The sequence below is a fragment of the Heliangelus exortis genome, chromosome 17 (genome assembly GCF_036169615.1).
Source record: "Heliangelus exortis chromosome 17, bHelExo1.hap1, whole genome shotgun sequence".
NCBI lineage: Eukaryota > Metazoa > Chordata > Aves > Apodiformes > Trochilidae > Heliangelus > Heliangelus exortis.
The window spans coordinates 3,347,363-3,367,575 of NC_092438.1; the positions used below are offsets into that span (position 1 = coordinate 3,347,363).

At 41.7% G+C, this 20,213-nt stretch overlaps 1 protein-coding gene across 4 annotated transcripts in view; it reads right to left on the bottom strand.

Moving 5' to 3' along the window:
- Positions 1-20,213, bottom strand: part of XYLT1 (xylosyltransferase 1) — a 161,969-nt gene that overhangs the window by 34,894 nt on the left and 106,862 nt on the right. For all 4 annotated transcript variants that reach the window (XM_071760416.1, XM_071760415.1, XM_071760417.1 and 1 more), the window contains one exon: positions 5,481-5,561. In XM_071760416.1, coding sequence (XP_071616517.1) covers positions 5,481-5,561 — 81 coding nt within the window. The remainder of the gene's footprint in view (positions 1-5,480; positions 5,562-20,213) is intronic.

Genomic DNA, 20,213 nt, shown 5'->3' on the forward strand with positions numbered 1-20,213 from the left:
TGTTGCAGGCCAGGAAGAAAACTCTTCAAGTGTCAAAAAAACCCTAAAACCCACCCCTCTGAAATTGTTATTAGTTGGAGACTTCCAGAGTATTTTTTTTTTTTCCCCCAGTACTGACTACTAGGATTTCCCTTGGTTTGATAACAGTTCCATACAGTCACTGGTGAGTCCAAGGCTCGGGAGGGACTTTCACAGACTTTCCTGTGGGGTTCTTTGTATGACTCTTCACTTATGATAATTTTAAGAAACACTGGAACAGGTTTTACAGGGACAAAAATGTAACTGCTTCCACTCACAATCAGGGAGGCCACAACACAAGTGATTTTTATTTTCTTTTCATGTAAAGTAGGAAAAAAAAAACCAAACCCAACAACCTGCAAATGATAGTGCAGAGAGATGTGGCATGAATTCAGCACAGGCAGACTCTGATATGAAACCTGACATTTTGCCATCTGTTTGTCTCAAATAAATGTCTTCTCTAGAAGATTTCTGGTCCCTCACCTCATCTTCTTCCCAAGACCCACAGGACTGAGCAGTCTCTGCTCTGCAAATGCTGCTGGGGCTGAGTGACTGAGCTGGAAGCCATCTATCTATCTGCATGCTGCTGCTGGAGCCACACACCACAGGCACTAATAAAAAGGGACATCAGGGGCAGAGCACACCCTGGTGTCCCCAACAGAATCTCCTGGGTGTTTCTGCTGGGATTTATGTCTTGGGATCTGAGTTGGACTGAAGCAAGAAAAGAAAATGGGCATTCAAACTTTCCAAGTGATTGAGGGCAAGTGTGAGTGCCTTCCAGAGAGGTTTTCAAGCTACAAAGTTGGGCTTATTGACCAAACAGGGGGTAAAACAGGGCCAGCAATACCTGTCCAACTGAACAGGGTGTTCCCTGACATAGTTATTTTATAAAGTGTCTGAGGACCTCAGTTAAAAGTACACAAATGTCACTACTTACACCACTGAACATGAAGTGTGCAGATCCATGTTCATTGGTAGCAAAAAGATTTTTGACTACTTCACTGGTCCCTTAGCTTTCACTTCCTAATTGCTGCCCTGCCCCAAGAATTATGGCTACTTCAAACCTTCTCACTTATTGCACCTTCCTGAACTTGGGGATGATCTTGCTTTTTATACTCTACCAAGACCAAAAACCTCCCTCTTCTGTCTCACGTCAAAGAGACAAAAGTTGTTTTTACTGCATCCTCCTATAATCTTCAATTTATTTGTGTTTTTCTTTGCATTGACAACTTAGCATAGTTTTCCAAAAGCAAGCAAAACTAAGAGCCCTATGAGGAGGCAAATTGTCCAGCTGAAGCAGTAAAAGCTTTATGGCTTCCATAATGCTCAGCATAAAGCAATAAGGAACATTTGAGAGAAAGCTGTAATGGCCACAGTTTTTAAGTGCAGTCTCTGCAAAGAAGATGCATGTTGCTATTTCAGTCACTGCAGTTCACATGCAACTGTTGGGCCTGAACTACAGACAAGCAAAAATAGATCTCCTTGGTCTGTGTGCTTCACAACATTCAAGTGTTAAAAAAACATTAACCAAAAAACTATGGCTGAGTGAAATTTGAGTCACCGGGTATTTCAAATAAGCAGCAAGATAAGTGCTGCTGGGAACTAAGTGGTTAAACTACACCAACAGCAGGGATAATATTTTTTTTTTCCTAGTATTTGGGTACTTACTGGGCAAATTAATTAATGCAATATGCAACAGCATGTACTGTGTGATCCATTTTCTAACCAACCACCAAACCACCGTCAACCCCCTGTACAGAACACCAGTGAACAGAATGTGCCACAGTGGAAAAAAGGCACGTCTGAAAAGGTCATGAAACAGATAAACATCAGCAGAGCTGGGCTGAAAGAAGTGGAGATTTTGGGAACGTGCTCCAGCCCTTCAGGAGTTAAGGTCTCTCCAGCCTCTGAGAACTGGGATGGGCTTGCAACGCTCCTTACTAATAGCCCTGCACCACTGAAAGTGTCTGGAACCCAGGAGCCAGAAAGGGGATGACAAAACTTCAAAGAATAGCATTAATGGGGAGAAGAAACAAGAACTCAGCTACATTACAAACGTTTAATGGCCTTTTCTTTAGCTGTTTGTATTTTGCCCATCAGCTCCATATTCCTCTAAGATGTTGCTGCATCCAGCCTTCACAGCATGTTTACACTGTCTCCCAAATGACTACTGTGGCAAGGTTTCTATAAAAAGCCCTTTTTCCTGCCTGTCATTGAAGATGTCACATTTGACTGTCTTTATTTTATAATACACCAGCCAGGTGCTGCTTCTGTCAAAAACACAAATCTCTGGGTGTTGCAAATTGCAACTGCTCATACAACTCCTGGGTTATTCTTTTGCTTTTCATAGTCTGAGGCACTGAAAAGTGAAGAAAATCTCATGTGTTGCCCACTAAGTACTGTGTAACAGCACCAGCCACTATATGCAATTTCATTTTCTACATCAAGCCCTCTAAGGAAATAATGCTTCTCCAGCTGAGTTAAGGAGCCATTTTCATGTCCATTCCCTCTTCTGTAGCCACTAAAGAAAAATCAGTGATGCGCTTTTTAATGGCTTTGGCAAAACTAAAAGCAAACTTCAGTCTATAAAAGGAAGCCTGGTTTCTCTCCTTATTTGGCAGTGAAACATGTACTGATTGTGAACATGGCTTGAATACAAAGTACACTGTAATTGAGCTGTATAACATTTCAGTTTTAAGATGGCACTTCTCATCTCTCTCTCTCTGTTGTACAATCCAAAGACTACAATGACTTAAAATTCAGTTTCCAGTTGTTTACAAAGCAGACTTAGTTGAAAAGCCTATTGTTTTGGAACTGGTATTCATCCACAAATTAAAAAAAAAAAAAAAAAAAAAAGAAAAAAGCAAAAGTTTATATATTGGTTTTGGTGATACTTAAATGCTGAGTTCCTGTATTATTAGTTCAACATGTTTTGAGAAAAACACCTTGGAACAGCAAAATTATAGTTGTACATGGGAAGTATTCCTTCCCTTGTATTTTGAATAAAAAATCCTTTTTCAGTCTGTTTTGAAATGGGATGTCCCAAGGGAGTTGCCCAATAACTTGGAGGTGGGCTTGTGTCTTATATCCTTTCCAAAAGCTGTCTTATCTATTTATTTTAAAACTTTTGTTGCCAAACCTTGAACCTACCATGCTCTGGGCCATAACATTCTCCCCATGGGATATTTCTTTTACACAGAGCTGTGACAAGGCAAAGCAAACAGCAAAATTTAAAAAGTAAGTGGGAAAACTAGTAGGGAAAAAAATACATACATCTCTTACTCTTAAATAAGAAAGTCACCAAGTCTGGCTGTGGAAATTCTCCATGCAAAGGTCACAGCAGGCTGGAGAATATTGTAAGGGAGCCCCACTACTCTCTTCTGCTCCTCTGGTAGAGTGGCTGCAGGCAACAGGACACAGGGTGACAGCCCTGATGGGTCATGTCTCACCTGGCTCTGCTTACCCAAGGTATTTCAGTCCAGAAGCTTGAATCATTTTAACTACAGGGATAAACCTCACTGGTATGACCACAGCTTACACACCTCAGGCATTAAAGGAAAGTCTGTTGGGAATTATCTGTGAAGTGGGCAGGGCAGGTGGTACATTCACCAGTTTAAACATATTTGAGTTACCAAAACATGAAAACTGAGAGATCAGGCTAGAGATCTTCACATTTGAGATAATTTCTCTCTCAGCAGGTGAAGGCAGAGCTGGAAATTCACCTGCAACAAGTAGGACTAACTGCTTTGTGATCAGCTTCTGACACCAGCACTATCTGATTCTTCCCAAATACCAATATTAACTCAGAGGCAGCTGCAGCCCAAGTCCTGTCTCTCCTGGGGAGCTGCCCCACCTCCCTGATAGAGATTCTGGGGAGCTGCCAGATGGTGATGTGAAAGGATCCATTCATCCAGTGGTCAGCAGTGGGAACACCTCTGAGACTTGGGGATTCCACAACCACAGCACACAGGGATGGCAAATCTGCACTGATGTCCTACACCATTTTCCCTGATGCACAGAGATTTTATGGTAGAAATCCAGGAAAAAAAGAACCAACACAATGACATATTGTAATAAACCAAAAGGTATTTAGTTGTTTATACAGTCAAAGGGAACCACTGAACAAAATGGGTTGTTATTCCTGTGAGAGGGCAGCAAGCGGCACATTAGCTCATTTTATTATTAAATTAATACCAGATTAGTGTGTTTAATTGATCTAAATTGTTCTAACCCAGCTGAAGTTGGCATGTTCAAACCAGCCTGATGCAGACATGTCGTAATTCAGTAGTTATTTCCCTTACCCTGCTTGAGGAATTTGAGAAGAACCAAGTGTAGCAGAGGAGCAAAAAAGTGGAAGAGCCTGACTGCTTTTCCCTGGCCTCTTCTCTTTCCCTTTCTACTTAACCTGCTGTTGCTCACTATTACCAGCTAGAGCTGAGCCTGCCAGGCACTCAGGCACTCTGCACTCCCCAAACCAGAGACTCTCCTGTGAAAACTGTCCACTCATTCAAATATTATTCCTTACAGAATTGTTTTTTACAGAATTTCTGCATGCCCAAGATGAATGCTTGCGAGGACTTCATTTGAACAGAAACACAACAGAATTGATCAATTTCATGATGAGAGCAACAGCAGCTCAGAAGCAAGACCTGTGTGTTATTCTAACCTCCTGCTGTGCTGAACCTGGGACTTGCTGTGTCACATTCTAGGAACCCAGCCTTACAGTGTGCTTGACATTTTACAGAATAAAGAGATGACCTGGTGACCCAAGTAGCATAAAACAATATTTTTAGCTGCAAAGCCACTGGGACTGAAGTATACGTAGTTGCTGGAACTGTTGGAAGACTGCTACAAAAGTAGCAATATAGAGGAAAAGCAAGAGTATCAATGAAGAGGAAATCCCACTGCAATCAGGAAAGATTTTCCACCTGCAGAGGTTCTTTAAATCTTTGGAAACACAGTGTTTGGTCATTGCTTCTCAAACCACAAAGCTGTAATTATTACTGATGTGCTGGGGGAAACACAACGCGTTCCCTTCTCCCCGAGAGCTGTTCAGGGTGGATGAAGAGGAACATTGATCCAAGGACTCCAAAACTACAGCAGATCACGATAACTCTCCTGCCACCATCCTCCCCCTTGCTAGCATGTGCAGGCTGGTACAGGCTGCCACCCCTGGCAGAGATGCTCTACTCTCAGCTTCCTCCTGAATCATCTACTTGTGCCAAGCCCCAGGGAGGGAGCAAGCATCAGTCTGCTTCACATCTCCCTCCCAACAACAGCATCTTTGCAAACCAATTCAGGGAAGGAGCCATTCTGGACCAATAAACAACTGTCCTCAGGAGAGCATTTCCTCCTCATTCGCTTTCTCTTTCTTGAACAAGGGATTTCTGACCAGAAAAACCATCACTGTGCAAAACATCTCAGTGCCATGGATACAACAAGCTGAGGAAAAGGTCGCTTACCTTGCGTTGTCCCTCCCATGTGATTTCAGGAAGTTCATATCACGATACCTGGACAGGAATGCCACTAGCTGGTCATTTGTCCTGCAACAGAAAGAACAGAAGACACACAAATTACAGTGTGAAAGCTACCATGTCTACAGTCATTTATACACTTATTGTTCTCATTTGGGGACCACTTGCAGACTTTTTGAAGGAGGCAGTTGCCAAAAAAACTTCCATCTTGCTGCTGAACTTCCCTGCCTCCCTGTATGCTGGGAAGTTTACTTGGAAAGTATTACAGCTTTGTTACATCTTAACAAATTTCCTATCAACTCCTGGCAGATACTTTAAGTATTGTATGAGTATGTATTACGTAACACTGCTTTGTACTTTTAAACTATGAAAATCCAGCTGGGAGATGACAGCACTGATAGTCCTATTTTGCTTGCTTTGCTAGATCTTTCTGAAGGAATTTGGTGTAAGCAGCTACTGGCATTTCATGTGTTCATCCTTGTAACAGAGAAGAGACCAAGGTTGGAATGCATAAAGCAATACAATTTGGATGTCAAAAAGCCAATTTAATTAATAGGAACAAAGGAATTTAGAAGATAAATTCCAATTAGTGTCACTGGCAACCTGACACCAACATTTTCAAAATTTCAGCTGACAAGTCCAAGAAGGTATTTACACATAACAGCTTTTGTGGTCTGTTATTTCTTTAACAGTGGAGAATACATGTTCTGTATTTATCTAGGTCAGCATATTTAGGAAAACTGAGTAGATCATATTACAAAGATCTTATAAGCTGAGTTATAGTCAAACCCACAACATCATAGATTCACCACCTTTGAAGCAATGGTCTGCAATGGCAGAAAAACTGAAGATGAAACAGCTGTCAGCAGTGCTTTAATCTCAAAAACATTTCATATTATAAGCCACAGAAAACAAAGTTTAACCAAAGTCCTGTCCAAGATGTGTTTAACTTCTGGGTTCAGGCTGTAAACAACTTGGAAGTGTTATCAGCCCTGTAAACTACCTTCAGAATCTCACTGTGTTTCTCTGGACCAAATGAAGGCTCTGCCCATCCACCAGCCAGAACCAGCAAGCTACAGGCACCTGAGACCCTCCTCCTGTGCTCACTCATGGGAGTTGTAATTCCTCCCAGGATCAGACTGCATCCCAATTTGGCAACCTCAGAAAACTGCTTTCTGTATAGTAAGCTGTGCAGATTTTCACATTTGCTGCTCCAGTGATTCCCCATCTTACTGGGATGAATAGGCATTTAGTGAATTTACTTAGCAATGCTTCCACATGAAATGGTTTCAATGGTTGACATCTTCGGGTGAGTTTCTAGGCAAAAGCTGGCATGCAAAGATGATCCTTAGAAAAATAACCAGGTTTGGAAGTGCTTTAGCTGTAATTCCCTTACAGGATAAAAATCAAATCAACCGAAGTCCACACCACTCAATAAAACATCCTTTCTAGATTGCTCACCAACCTGCATTTTGCTGTTCAGCAGTGCTTTGCCAAATGTATTTGGACTTGGGGCTGCCACACAACCTTTTCAATGTCTTTCACTTTTTAGATAATGCTTATACACACCCACACGATGTCTAGCTCCCAATTTTCCCATTTTGTTAAAACACTGGTGCCATCTTGGCCCTACTTTTAATATTATTTAAAAAAAAAAGTTATATAGAGTTTTACTCTTTGTCAAATATGCTTCTTTTCATGTTTTGACAATATGGAAATAAACCATCACATTTCCATTTGATAGAACTTCCTACTTTTTTGACATTTAGATTTATGCAGCAAACCAATTCTGTGCTCAGCATGGGAGCTCACTGAATTTCTATTAAACTCTCACTCAAACTGCTTCTTCTGGCCCCAATATCATGAGGATGCTGCACATCACCTCCCAATTATTCCACCACATGATATTAAAAGAAAATCAAAGGTATTCAACATGCCATAGACACTAATGCAGTTGCTAAAATCCTCCTTTCACATTCAGAAAACTTTCCCTCCAGGGGCATATTTCCTAAATGCCTCAGGTGGGGATTGCTACCACACTTGTCATGCAGGGTGGCAGCAGCCTCTCTGCCACATAACTCCTCTCCAGTTTCCTTTCCCAGGATCACTGTGACTGTGCAAAGGCAGAGCCCTACAGAGCCCAGATACAGAGCAACCCCAGCAGCTCTTTGCCAAGAAACTATTTCTAGAAGGTCTCCAGAGATGAAAAAGACTTCTGAGAAGAAAAATGGAATTATGGGGCAACCTCCTCTATGGAGCTCAGCATGCCATTACTCCATGGTTAACCATGCAGACGTGCACACAAGAGCTCAGAAGTGGAAGAGCTGAGTGCCTTTGATTTTGCTACCTTCTTTTCAATAAATTCTAATAATTATGATTAAGCTCATTGATTTCAATACATGATAAATTTAATGTTACTTAACACATTATTGCAAAGTGTTAGGACTTGCCACCATTGCCAAGACCCCTGTGGCAGAAGAGCTCCTTCTCTGACTATTCCTGGGGCTATCCCAGGCTGGTGCCCCCTCCCTCTTACACAAGGAGTGCATGTGTTCAGACCAGCCCCCAGCTTCTGCAGCTGCCAGCAGCTCTGCATTGCTGCTCCACACCACCTGAGGAGGTGTGGAGGAAGGAGAGCAATCCAAGAGATGGGGAAGAATTATTGGAAATTCCCACCTACACCTGTACAGTGTTCAGTGTAATCTGAAAGCTTCGCTCCCACGTCTGCTGGGGAGGGGGCAGCACCTGGCAGTGATGCTGGGTGGGATCTTCCTCTCCAGTGAGGGACCCTGGCCCATACTGGCCCCTCCACCATGCCAGCCAGCCAAGGTGTGGGTGTGGGTGTGCCTAAACCTACCAAAAAGGATACAACAGCAGAATGATTCAGCAGAAAAGCAGCAAAAACCTGCAAGATCTCTTCTTTTCTTACAGCAAAATGATCAACCACAGAAATGCAGCACAATACAGGGGGAAACCTCTCGTTGCACAGAAAAACCTCTCATTCAGCTCTCAGACCATGGATATGCATCTTGACCCTCTCACTGATGCTCTCAACCCCACCTCCCTCCCCAAAGGCAATTTAGTGAAAGAGGAGGCTGAGAGGAGCCTGACACTGACTGTAAGGAGAGGGAAAACAAAACAAAACAAAAACCCTGTAATCGAAAAATGAAAAGAAAGGGGAAGGCTATATTTAGTTCTTGCTATCTATCACAGAACAAATATTAGCATGGTAGGCATTTCTCAAAGCAGCTGATTCCCATAACAGCAGTCATTTGTTAAACGTTCCATAAAAATGAGAATGACAGATATGATTTCAGAGGCCAACTTCATGTGGAAGGCTCTAGGTGACTATTAACACCTCTGCTTTTACAACAGTGTTGTCTTAAATGGCTTGTTTTGTCTTTCAAGTCAGGTTTAACAGAGGAACAAGACCACGGAAGAAAACTACTCCTTTAGCAGCTCAGCTCGCTGGAGTACTTGAGAGATTAAGAGTTCTGCTCCAGCAACAGCACTGCCATCTGGGCTGGGAACACACCCGTGTATTTCAAAGCAGTTGCTTTCTGCATTTTGATGCTCCAGGCACTGATCAGTCATCACAGGGGATGCAGCTACTCTCAGTGTAGGATGACTCTTAAGACATTTTATTAGCAATACAATCATCTTCGCTGTACTTTCAATTACTGCTTCCCATTCAACCATTGTCTGCTTCCCGTGGAAAAGAAAAGAACTAACAGTCACTAAAGAGTGAAAGTCTTCTTTAAATGTCACACTGCTGAATAAACCTCTTACTAGTGAGAATACATAAATGCCTGGGTACAAAGGGGAACTACTGAGAGAAAAAGAATATACTCCATCGGCTGCTTCCTGAGCTACTCCACAACTCATTTTCTATAAATTCAAGGCTTCAGATAGCATTCATAAAATAAATAAATAAGCCCACTGCTGACAAGCAGCAGCAGCACATGCTTTAATGAAAACCCTAAAGAGACCATATAAGAGAATTCCACCAAGGATTAATGAACAAATGTGATTAAAACTATCTACGACTCTGGACTGCAGCCAAAACGCTGCCAGCAGTATTTGATATGTAAATGCTTCAAACATTTGCTATGTGCTCAGCCATTGATGCAAAGCCTCTATAGAGAATTTCTTCATCTAATTAGATATATTGGTTTAGCAAACTTGGGAGTTTATAAAAAACCTCAACGTCTCATTATTCTTTTAAAACAGAATATTCATGTTTGGAATGTTTTCCAGCTATATCCCACGAAACCCTGAAATGCCTTTAGCTAATGAAAAACTCCAGCCCTCTATGAGCTAAATAAGCCCTGCAGTTTTTATGATAATAAAATACTCACCACATGCACTCATTAAAACTTCTTAACTTGTTGCTTTTGACTTTCTTTAGCTATTTGCCAGGCATAGAGTAATCTACTCGATTTCCAATTATTTTATAGTGAAATTTCAATGCGAGCATTTAAATTATCCAAGATCTTACCAAACACACCATCCTACAGAGCAATCACTGTATCTCTGGTCTGGCAGAGCACTTAGCAGCACCTGCTTACCTGTGCCATGCTTGTAGCTCTTCTGATCAATGTGACTTTCACATTATATTCTCAGAAGTTATCTTATGGGCAAGGGTCCACACGTCCACGTGTGAGGAAGCAACGTGTGCAAGGATTACATACAAGTAAAGAGCTGAGAGTTCTCCTTTAACCAACCTCAGATCTCTCAGGCACACAAGGACACTTATTAAGGAGACTTTTCCTGGGAGGTCTGTACCAGCTGTACCTCAGTTTATCCATCTCCACCACAGATCCATCACACAATTCACTGTTGGTTCAAGTTTTAACTCACTGATGTTCACAAAACATTTTAACAAACAATCCCAGGAGTACCCATCTCAGGAACTCTGTGGCAATGATAGTTTCTAAGCATCCCTACTCCTGCAATGAAAAGTAAAGAAATAAGAAAACCACTCTCCTGTAATACCATGTCATATGCAACTCTTTTTTGCCCCAGTTTTGAAGTAAGCTATGTATTTTACAGTAAAATTATGAAATGTGTAACTGTAGTTTTCCTTTCATAAATATAATCTTATGCAATTGCTAAACCTAGATTACACATATGCTTATCAATAATGTATGCATGGAAAAAACTTGAATAGCTCCTCCCAAATGTACAACTGCACAGAATCTGGTACAAACGAAAATAATCAGAGAAAATCAGCTACATGCAGGACAAATTATTCCCTAAATAACCTGGTTTGATGCAGTCAACTCAACAGCATTTTGGTAGAAAGGAAGGAAATGTTTCACCCTGATTTGTTAAGCAAATTTCTGCTTATTTCTCTATTCATGTTTATGGATGACCAGCACATCACCAACTTTTTTTTTGAGCTTTCAAGCAGCAGGGAATTTGAGCCCATCTCACTGCTAGAAAAGTGCTTTCTAAGAAGCCACAACATCCAGCTTAGTCACTTCATACTGGTATTGGGTCTTGTCATCTCCCTATTTGATTTGTGGCATAAACCTAGACAAAAAGTGGCCAATCCAGTCTTCACATTTCTCTGAAAAGCAAATGGTCCTCCTGCTGCAGCAGAAAGATGTACTTGGGTAAAGAAACCTTTTTCCCATCTCACAAATTCCAAGGAAAAGGCAAGAGGGCATATACACTAAGCCAGTGATATTGATGAATATTCCAACTAGAGTTTATCCCAAGAAATGAGTGGTGGGCATCCCAGTAGCAGAGGGCCCATGCAGTGCTCTCTGCACCAGGGATGCAGCTGAGAACCCTTCCTCCTCCTGCTGAGACCCCACTGCTGAGCCCTTCCACAAACCTCATTTTAAGAGCAAACCAAGCTCTTCCTGAAGCTCCTTGTGGGCCTGCCACTCCCTTTGATCCCTGGATGCTGAATCAACCTGTCAGAACACATCAATTTAAAGGACTAGAAGGCAAAATGGGAAAACAGGGTCAGGCAAATGGGATTTAATGTTAATTCTGCACCAAGCCTGAGAAGATGGAAGAACAGGGCCTGGAGGGTGAAAGGGATAATGAACTGAGAGCTGATGGAAATAAATTTAATAGGTTTTAACAACAGAAAGTCACATTTTGTTACCTATATTTGGGTTGAGCAATTATCTTATTTTGACAATCTGTGCCAGTGATGACCTGCCCTACTCTTCATTGGGACTGTTTTACAGTAAGGCAGTGAAGAATGTAGCACCAGGATGAGGGGCACAAGCATGAGGCAGAGAGGAGGTCTGAGTGAGAAAACCACGAAGGGAATGTATAGATCCATTAACTGATGTAACCAGGCTGATAGGAAGACAACTGGAAGGGTGGGAGGCTGGTGTTCCCAACTCACTGCTCTGCTCAACAGAGCTGCCACCAATGTAGTCTTATTTAATCACAAGACCAGCAAAGAACCAGTGGTTCACTTAAGAAAAGACTATACAAATGACAAGGGAATTTAAGTAGAATTTGTCACCATCTGGTCTTCTGACCCTGCCAAGTCCTTACTGCCTCACAGACAGTAGGTGACCTGGAGTGATGTGCTGGCTGCCTCTCCCCTCCTGAGCTGCAACACTTCACAAACCCAGAGGTTCTCCAGGCACTTAGTGATGACACCCAGCACTGGTGTCTCTTGAAACACCCCATGTACCAGTTTCAGGTACAGAACAAAGATTGGGGTGTTTCAGCCTTCAGCTGTAGTTCTGTAGCTGTCACCAGCAACGTGACTGCAGGAACAGTTTCAGTGCCTACACAATGCGAAGATTCAGCAATGACATCGACCCTCCCAGAGTATGCAAGACATTGCCACAGAAATCCTCTGGATTTCTGGAGGATACCTTGCACCTGACTGCCATGGAGCAGCCCACCTTCAGAATACAATGCTAAAACATTCTCCTGGGCTGCCCCAGTTATTTAAAGACATAATGTGGCACAAATACCCAGTATGAATTTATAGACCTTTAAGTCTTCAGCTGGCCCAGGAATGCATAGCTGCAAGATTACTTGCTAGAAACTACTCTGGGGCAGCAAACTTTTAAGCAGAGATGAACTCTGTATTTGGAAAAGACTTGGCCCCAAACCAGTTCCTAATGTGGCAAAGAGTGCAATTATCCTGATGAAAGGTTAGGGATGCTTGTGCCTACAGCTGGTTCATCAAGCAATGCTGAATGATGGATATAATTAAACAGTGTGCAGCAGAGTAGAATGTGTGCTACAATGAACTATTTAAGGCCTCAGCCCCTCTGATCAGCCTGAAACTACAGAAGTGCAGTCAGAAACAGTCAATGGTATTCAGCACCACCACTGATACAAGGAAAGATTCAGAAATATCATATAAATGCACAGTGACTGACAGTGCTGTGCAGGACGAGCAGAAATGAAGCATTCAATTGTAACAAGGTGCAACTGTAAAAGCCAACTTGCCACTAATTCTACCTGGGACTGCACAGCAAAATATGAGCCTTGAATTTCTGCTCCACCAGGTCAAAGCTAGCACAGTATCTCAAGATCCTAAATTTTGACCTGTTAGCACTAGCCAGGACAACTAAAAAAAACCAAAACCAAAATACAGCCTTTGGGGAAAGCCACATTCTGCAGCACTGGACATGAACACAGATATTTGCTTTTGCTCTGGAGACATGAGAGCTGAGCTGTGCCTCCTCTGCAGCATTTACACCCAGATGAAGTAGGGTTTGTTTCCTGCAGAAGAAAACGAAGGTGAAGGAACCTCTTAAGCAACTTCCATGTCACAGAATGAACTGGAAGATCTCAGTCTCATACTTCCCACCTCTGTCTGGCAACCACCCTTCTCCATCCCACACCTCCTGGAACCTGCAGACTGGAGCATCAGCACATGGCATGGGTCTTCTGGACTTCACTGAGTGAGAGTAGCAGCCAGATGGAGCAATGCTGGATGCCTCTGTACAAGCTGTCAGTATTTCCTATCAGTAATTTCCATCAATCCCAGAGAAAGTGGCAGCTGGTGGCCAGCTGGCTCTTACCTTGCACTGTGATTGTGAGAAAAAGGAGTTTCTACAGGATCAGAGTAAAGGGAAGAGGCAATTGTGACTGCACTCTTGTGCCACCACTTGCTCTGTAACCACAGTTCATTACTACTGAAATTTATTTATACAGAGCTTTTAAAGAATAACTGTTGTTCCAAAGCATCTTTAATTCTGTTAAGAAGTATTTCTTTAATTCAAATCAGCCCTTCAGCTCATTCACATGCAGTAATTCTGAATCAAAAACAGGTCAAAGTGCGTAATTTAATACCAAGACAAGACCAGAATTTATGTATAAATTGCTTGAAAAAACTTTAACATCCAATACCACTCAACTCTTACACTTTTGGCCCTATTTTGGAGGAAGAGCATTCATTTATTCCTCTCCTCTTATTTCAATATCACCACTAAAAACTGAATCAGAAAAACTTTAAACTCACCCTTTAATGACCTTTTGGTTTGCAACTATTTAATAGTGACTTGGGAAAGGTATAATAGCACATGTTGTTGTTTTATCTTCACTTAGAACTGCCACCAGATATTATTTTGCAGCTGTTTTATTGTAACTGGCATCCTGAAGTCTAAACAAAAAAGTGTCTTAGTAGCAATTTCCACAGATTTTTAATTTCCTGAGAGAATTCAGTGAGGCCACGAAGGGAGAGCATGTTTAAAATGCAATGCTATAATAGGAATACTTCCCTCTTCTCTCAAAAGCCATTTTAGCTTTTGGAATTTGATAATTATTTTACTGAACTTTCTAAAAAAAAAAAAACACCTCCAAAACCCAACTGAAGAGATATTAAAGAGAGAGAGATTCTGCTCCTAAAACCCAGGTAGACACCACAAGGACTGGTATTTCTGTAATTTCTCTTACCCACTGCATGATTAAACGCCCAAGAGATAAAGTCACACGTGGGATTTTCACACTGGGGACAGGAATGCAATGAGCAGCTGAGTACCACATGGAGCTGCTGGGGAACTTTGCTAACCATGGACACTAAGTACAAGAGCCATCCTGCATGAAGGACCCTTTATCTGATTTGGTTATCCCAGACTATTTGTCTACAAAGAGAAGTTGTAAGTGAAAAACAGGTTTCAAAAATAGCCCTGGGGCTGTGAAGGAGAAATAGCTGAGCTGGCAAGCTCCTCCATTCACCTCACTGCCTTCCTCAGCCTCAACACATCAGTTACCCTTACAAAATCAGTATTCTAGCATCTTGAAGACAAGAGACACAACTGTGCTGCACATTATCACAACATCTGTACTGCTGTTTTTTAGAGATCAAGCTGAATGGCATCCAGTGAAGACTCACACCTCCTTCTTGTTGGAAAAGTAAAATTAAACTGCATCCAGAAAGCAAATGGCAAACAGATGAAAACCCTTTGGCTGTTTGCTGGAGAACCTCCCTGTGAGCAGCCCCAAAGCCAAGCCAGAGAAGAAGAGGACACCAGCCAGGCAGCCCAGCAAGCACAAGCACTGAGATGCTGCAATGCCCATCAAACTGGGAAAGTTGGCAGCTGGGGCTTTCAGCTGCCAGGCAGGGCTCCCAGTGTCTCAGACACTGGCTCAGATGCTTGAGTGCATACAGGAAGAGATGAAGGGCTGAATGTTTAGTGCTGTAATCAAGATGATAATGGGCTGCCAAGTGTAAGGGTACTTTGAGTAATACTGGTATTCTAAAAATGTGCTCTGTTGATGCATCTTTAATCTGCATGCACGGTAGAGATGCCTGGATAGCCAAACCAGTCCCCAGTTTGAGGTGCACTTATTTCTGCTGCTAGACCGAGGCTGCTATGAAGAACGTTTCAGAATTCCTAAATATCCAAATATCCAGTTCCTAAGAGCTGCAGATATCACAGTTCCCCAAAAGCTGCTTTGTATCTTTAACTCCAGGAGGGGAGGTGGAGAAAGAGTAACTTCAGCTGCTGTGGCTGCACACAGAAAAGCTGAACTCTCCCATCACTAAACATTTGCCAGGTTGAAAAAAGTACTACGTTAAGATCAGATGTAAATAAAATTTTTAAGCCACAATAATTTCAACATTTCACCCCACCCATCTGTGACCATGTGCAAAACCACTGCTTTGCCAGCCACTGATAATTTAACAGTAAAACAGGGAAGTGGGACAGCAAAGCAAAAAGATAAGCTTCAAAATTTATATAATTCTCAAGCAATTGTGCTGGCAAAGTGAGAAAAGAGGAGGAGAAAAGTTATTTAAGGGGATTTAAGGGATTTAAGAAGCGCATCTGAAATTCTCAGAGAATGCAGATTCAAGAAAAACACTGATAAGAGTCCTTTTTGGATAGGAAAAAAGATTCCCTATGAAGAGTGGATTGACGTCTGGCTCACCAGATAAAGATGTTCTGAGCAAACAAAACTGCAGACAATGTCAGTGACAATACTGTGATAAAAACCTCAGGCACTGGCACCTGAACACATGCTGTACTGCAGAAGTTACCTGTGCTGTGCTTCCAGCTGGCTGTACAGATACCATTTGCTGAGCTTCAGTTCAGGGTAACACTCCAAAGGGCACGTACAGAATGCTGTACTCCTTGCCTGCTGCCAGGTACATCAAGCTGGTGGCAGGGCCTGCCCCACAGAGCTAACTGCATGTCAGGTGTAAGGTCAAATTCAGCCATGGACAGTCAGCATATTTTGTACAGGCTTTCACATCCAGCATCAGCCTATGAATTGGCAGGGAGAAAATATCTTTGAGAGACATCTCTGAAACCTGCATCTCAGTGAGATATAAAATTGATAAAACCAAATTGATAAGAAGTCAAAGAGAGAAAGTGGGGTCCCACCTTTTGAGCCCATGGGCTGGGTGAACCTATTTGCCATTACACAGCTTCCCAGCTGGCTTTAGGATTTCTAAGTTCATAGCCACCAAGTCACAATCGTCACCAGCCACAACTGAGCCTCAGACATTCCTCACAAAGCTGAAGTGCTGCATGTGGAAGCTAAACTAAGATCTTTCTGTTCTAAAAAAGAGATTTTTCTGCATTTCTAATACTGCATTTCAAACCTGCATATTTCAAGAGCTGAGAAGTTTTGCAAAAGCAAGTGGACAGCTTGAGTCTGGTTTACTCACACCATGCAAACTGTTTTCTCCCAGTCACGTGCTCCAAAAGTTGTCATTTGGTCAACTGGTAAATTTGGTAAATCTGAAAAGAGCTCATGGTAAATTTGAAAGAGTAAAAAGCACCCTTGATGTATTTTATATGAGTGGCAGTCATCTATGTTTTTCAGGGGATGTTTCTAAGCAAGTGACTGAAACAAATTGTTTTCCCAGGTACTTTTGGCACCCAAAAACCAGTTCCAGTCCTAAACCTCTACTGAATGTGTTGTGCTTGACCACATCTTCACAACACAGGCTGCTTTTATGAAAAATGTGGTTCTCCAGCCGTTAGCCTGCAACAGAACCAAGGAGGAAAACACAAGTATTTTCACTGGGTTTTTTTAATGTCACCACATAACACCTTACTGCTGATAATTGAAAATGTAGCCAGATCTGCACTCCTAGATCCATCAAGAAGCCACTCTATTTTCTTACTCTTCAGAAGCACTCCCCAAGCTTCTGCTAATCATTTTGCTTGACCTTCATTAAAGACCAAGCATTAGCCAGTGATTAGATCTGGTGATCCCTGTGGTGACTGAGGCTCAGTGATTTACTATAAATTATAAATAGTTCAAATGTTTCATTATGCTTATTCTTTCTACAAGCTTTGTGGCCAGGTAAGCACCAACATGACATTCACTGTTAAGTGGTCTCATTAAACTTCTTAATTTAAGTGGTGAAACACTTCAGCTGCCACACTCTCCATGGACTCCTGCAATGCCCATGAAACATTCAGCATTAGTAGATGCTCTACCAGAGTTCACCTTGTTGGGAGTGAAATTTCAGTCCCTGAACACAAGGTTGACAACCTGATGCTGTTTACCAGAGACAATAAATAATGCAGAGAGATGCCCATGTAAACTAAGAGGTTAAAGACAACAGCAGCTTTCCATAGAGTTGTGAAAGAGAATCTCAAAAAAAAAAAGACTTTTTAAAATAATGAAAAAATGCCATTAAAATTGAAAAAAAAAAGTTTAAAAAAAGGAAGGGAGGCTCTCTCATTTCTCTGCAATGTAACGATTGTTTGAGATGATTATTTGAGAACCTTGGGGCATGTGTCCTATTTTATTCACAACCTCAGAGCAAAAGGAGGGGCAGTCACACAACACTCAGCCTCCTACACACCTCAGAGTCACTTCTGGAGTTTGCCTTTGGCCTTTCCATCCACTGCCTTCCTGCTGAGAATATTGAAACAGAGGTGAATGGGGTTAGGGTTGGATAATGCACCACATCATTTCACTGAGGCCAATAAATAGCACATTGATTCCACATGGATTAGAACTGTCTTTGCACTGGGTGTAGGACCTACAGGCTCCACTACACAAGCTTAAAATTAAAGGCATGAGAAAGAATAATAGGAGTTTATGAGTTTTCCTGACTTCCATATGTTCTATTTTACACATTTTTAATTGTTTCCCTCCCAAAATGAATGCTTCTAATTTCTCCCCTGCCTTTCTATGGTGTGATTCTTGACATCTGCTTCTAGACATTTCTTCTCAAGGATGAAAGGCTCCTGTAGCCTGTCAACACACCAGACTGCTCCCTGGACAGATTTAGGCTTCATCAGGTAGTATTAACCCCCCCATACTGAATGTGGTCTTCTGACTTATAAGGCTGGATTAGCTTTTATTATCAGAAGAGAAGTAGTAAAGGTTTGAGTGTTACAGATGGAATGGCAGATGGGAAGCAAAAGTTTCATATGAAGCAGGTCTGGATAAACACTATTAATCCACAAAATTCATATGTTTGTATGCAGGGAAACCTAGCAAAACCCACTGCAATATGACTAACCTGTGAAAGAAGTGTGAACTGCCCCTAGCTCATTATCTGACAAATCACAGCACAAGGTCTGAAAGGGAGAAAAAACCCTCAAACACTATTTACTATTTCCTGGAAAACCAATAAGCTCTCTGTGGAGTATGCAGAGAGGTAATGCCTTCATAAACATTATAAAGAATATTAATTTATGTCAACTTCACTATGAAAATGAAATGGACTCCTATATATACTTGATGACATTTTCTAGGGTTTATAAGCTGTAATATTCCATACTAAAAAAAAAATTAGCAATACCTATAAGTCACTATCATTGAAGTTGCAGCACTGAAAAAGGCTTTTTACATTTTGTTGAAGTGCCTGGTGTGGAGAGGAAGCACATTTCCATCAGTTCTGGTAAGAGGACACTTGGACAGAAAGGGAAGTGAGCACTTCAGATGCCTGCCCAGCTGCCAAGGGCCAACCATGCAGCTCTGAAAGTGGCTGCAGGAGGAGCCTGACCTCCAGGAGCTTCATAAAGAGATGAATGCCTGGAATTTTTCCAGATGAATGGCACTTGTTTAGAGTTTGAATGACTGCAAGATACCACAGCATTATTACAAAGAACCCATTAACACCAAGCTGACTACAGTCTACTCAACAAATCCTGTGATTGTTTATGGCCATGTCTATAGTGACTGATCCCACTTGGCCTTGTGGTTTAACTTGCTCCACAGGGAACTAAAAGCAGTTGAGATCAACACAGGTCATGGCCTCATCATTACATGATGTTTATACTCAACACCACAGAATAACTGGATACATTTGCTCAAAGTACTCTAGAATTACACTAGATCTTCAGGAATTATTCTCCTACAATTTATCTTACTTGACTTTGAAGGACTATCACCCACCTCTCCCCTTATGGTCTTGGGTTACTCTACTTTTTATCATCAGTGCAGCATTCCTCAGCAGTCACAACTCAGAAGATATGCAGACAATTACACCCTTCCCCTTACACACAGAGATAATATGTCAAAATTGTTAGGTCTCTTCCTGTTGGACACCAAAAGTATTAAAACAGATGCAAGGCAAAATATTTTGATTTCTTAATTAAAGTACCCAAATTCCAATCCCAATGCAATCTCTGTGATGCTTCTCCTTGATTTTTCTCAACCCCAAAATGTGTTGCATTTCACTGACAATGATTGGAAATGGGCACCACCACCAAAAGCCTTTTGCCAGTTCTCATAAAATCCTTCCTAAGCCACATGCTCATGGTTTTTTCATTTGTCACTTCAGTGGGGATTTCTGAGTAGCAGCTTCAGGAAGGGACTCATGCTTTGAGAGACCTTGCAGAAATGTAATCAGCAAAAGGCAATGAAACAATTTGTTGCTTTTCAATGAGTATTAAAAGCATGTTATGTCATCACTCATCAGAAAATCACCCAAGAAAGTTACTTCCCCTTTCACCAACTCATTTCAAAATGGAAGGAAAGAAAAGTCCCAAGAAGGATTTCCTCTTTCCCTCTTTTTGATAATTCTAAAATCAACCACTTAAGGGACGCTTAAGACCTTTTAGGGGGTCTCTTCTCTTCTCTCCTCTCTTACAGGCTATCAACTTTTGTTCAATGCAGTAAACGTTACAGAATGCAGAGGTAAGGCATGGATTATGTAAATCCAGAAATTTAACTTAAAATCATGAGTCTTGCCATGTGACAGTGTGTGAAGTTCTTTGCCTGACACCATCTGAATAAAGATATTCAGGCAATGGTTGGCACTGAAGATATAATTGACTCCTAGCAGCTTATGTGTCATTTCTACCATCA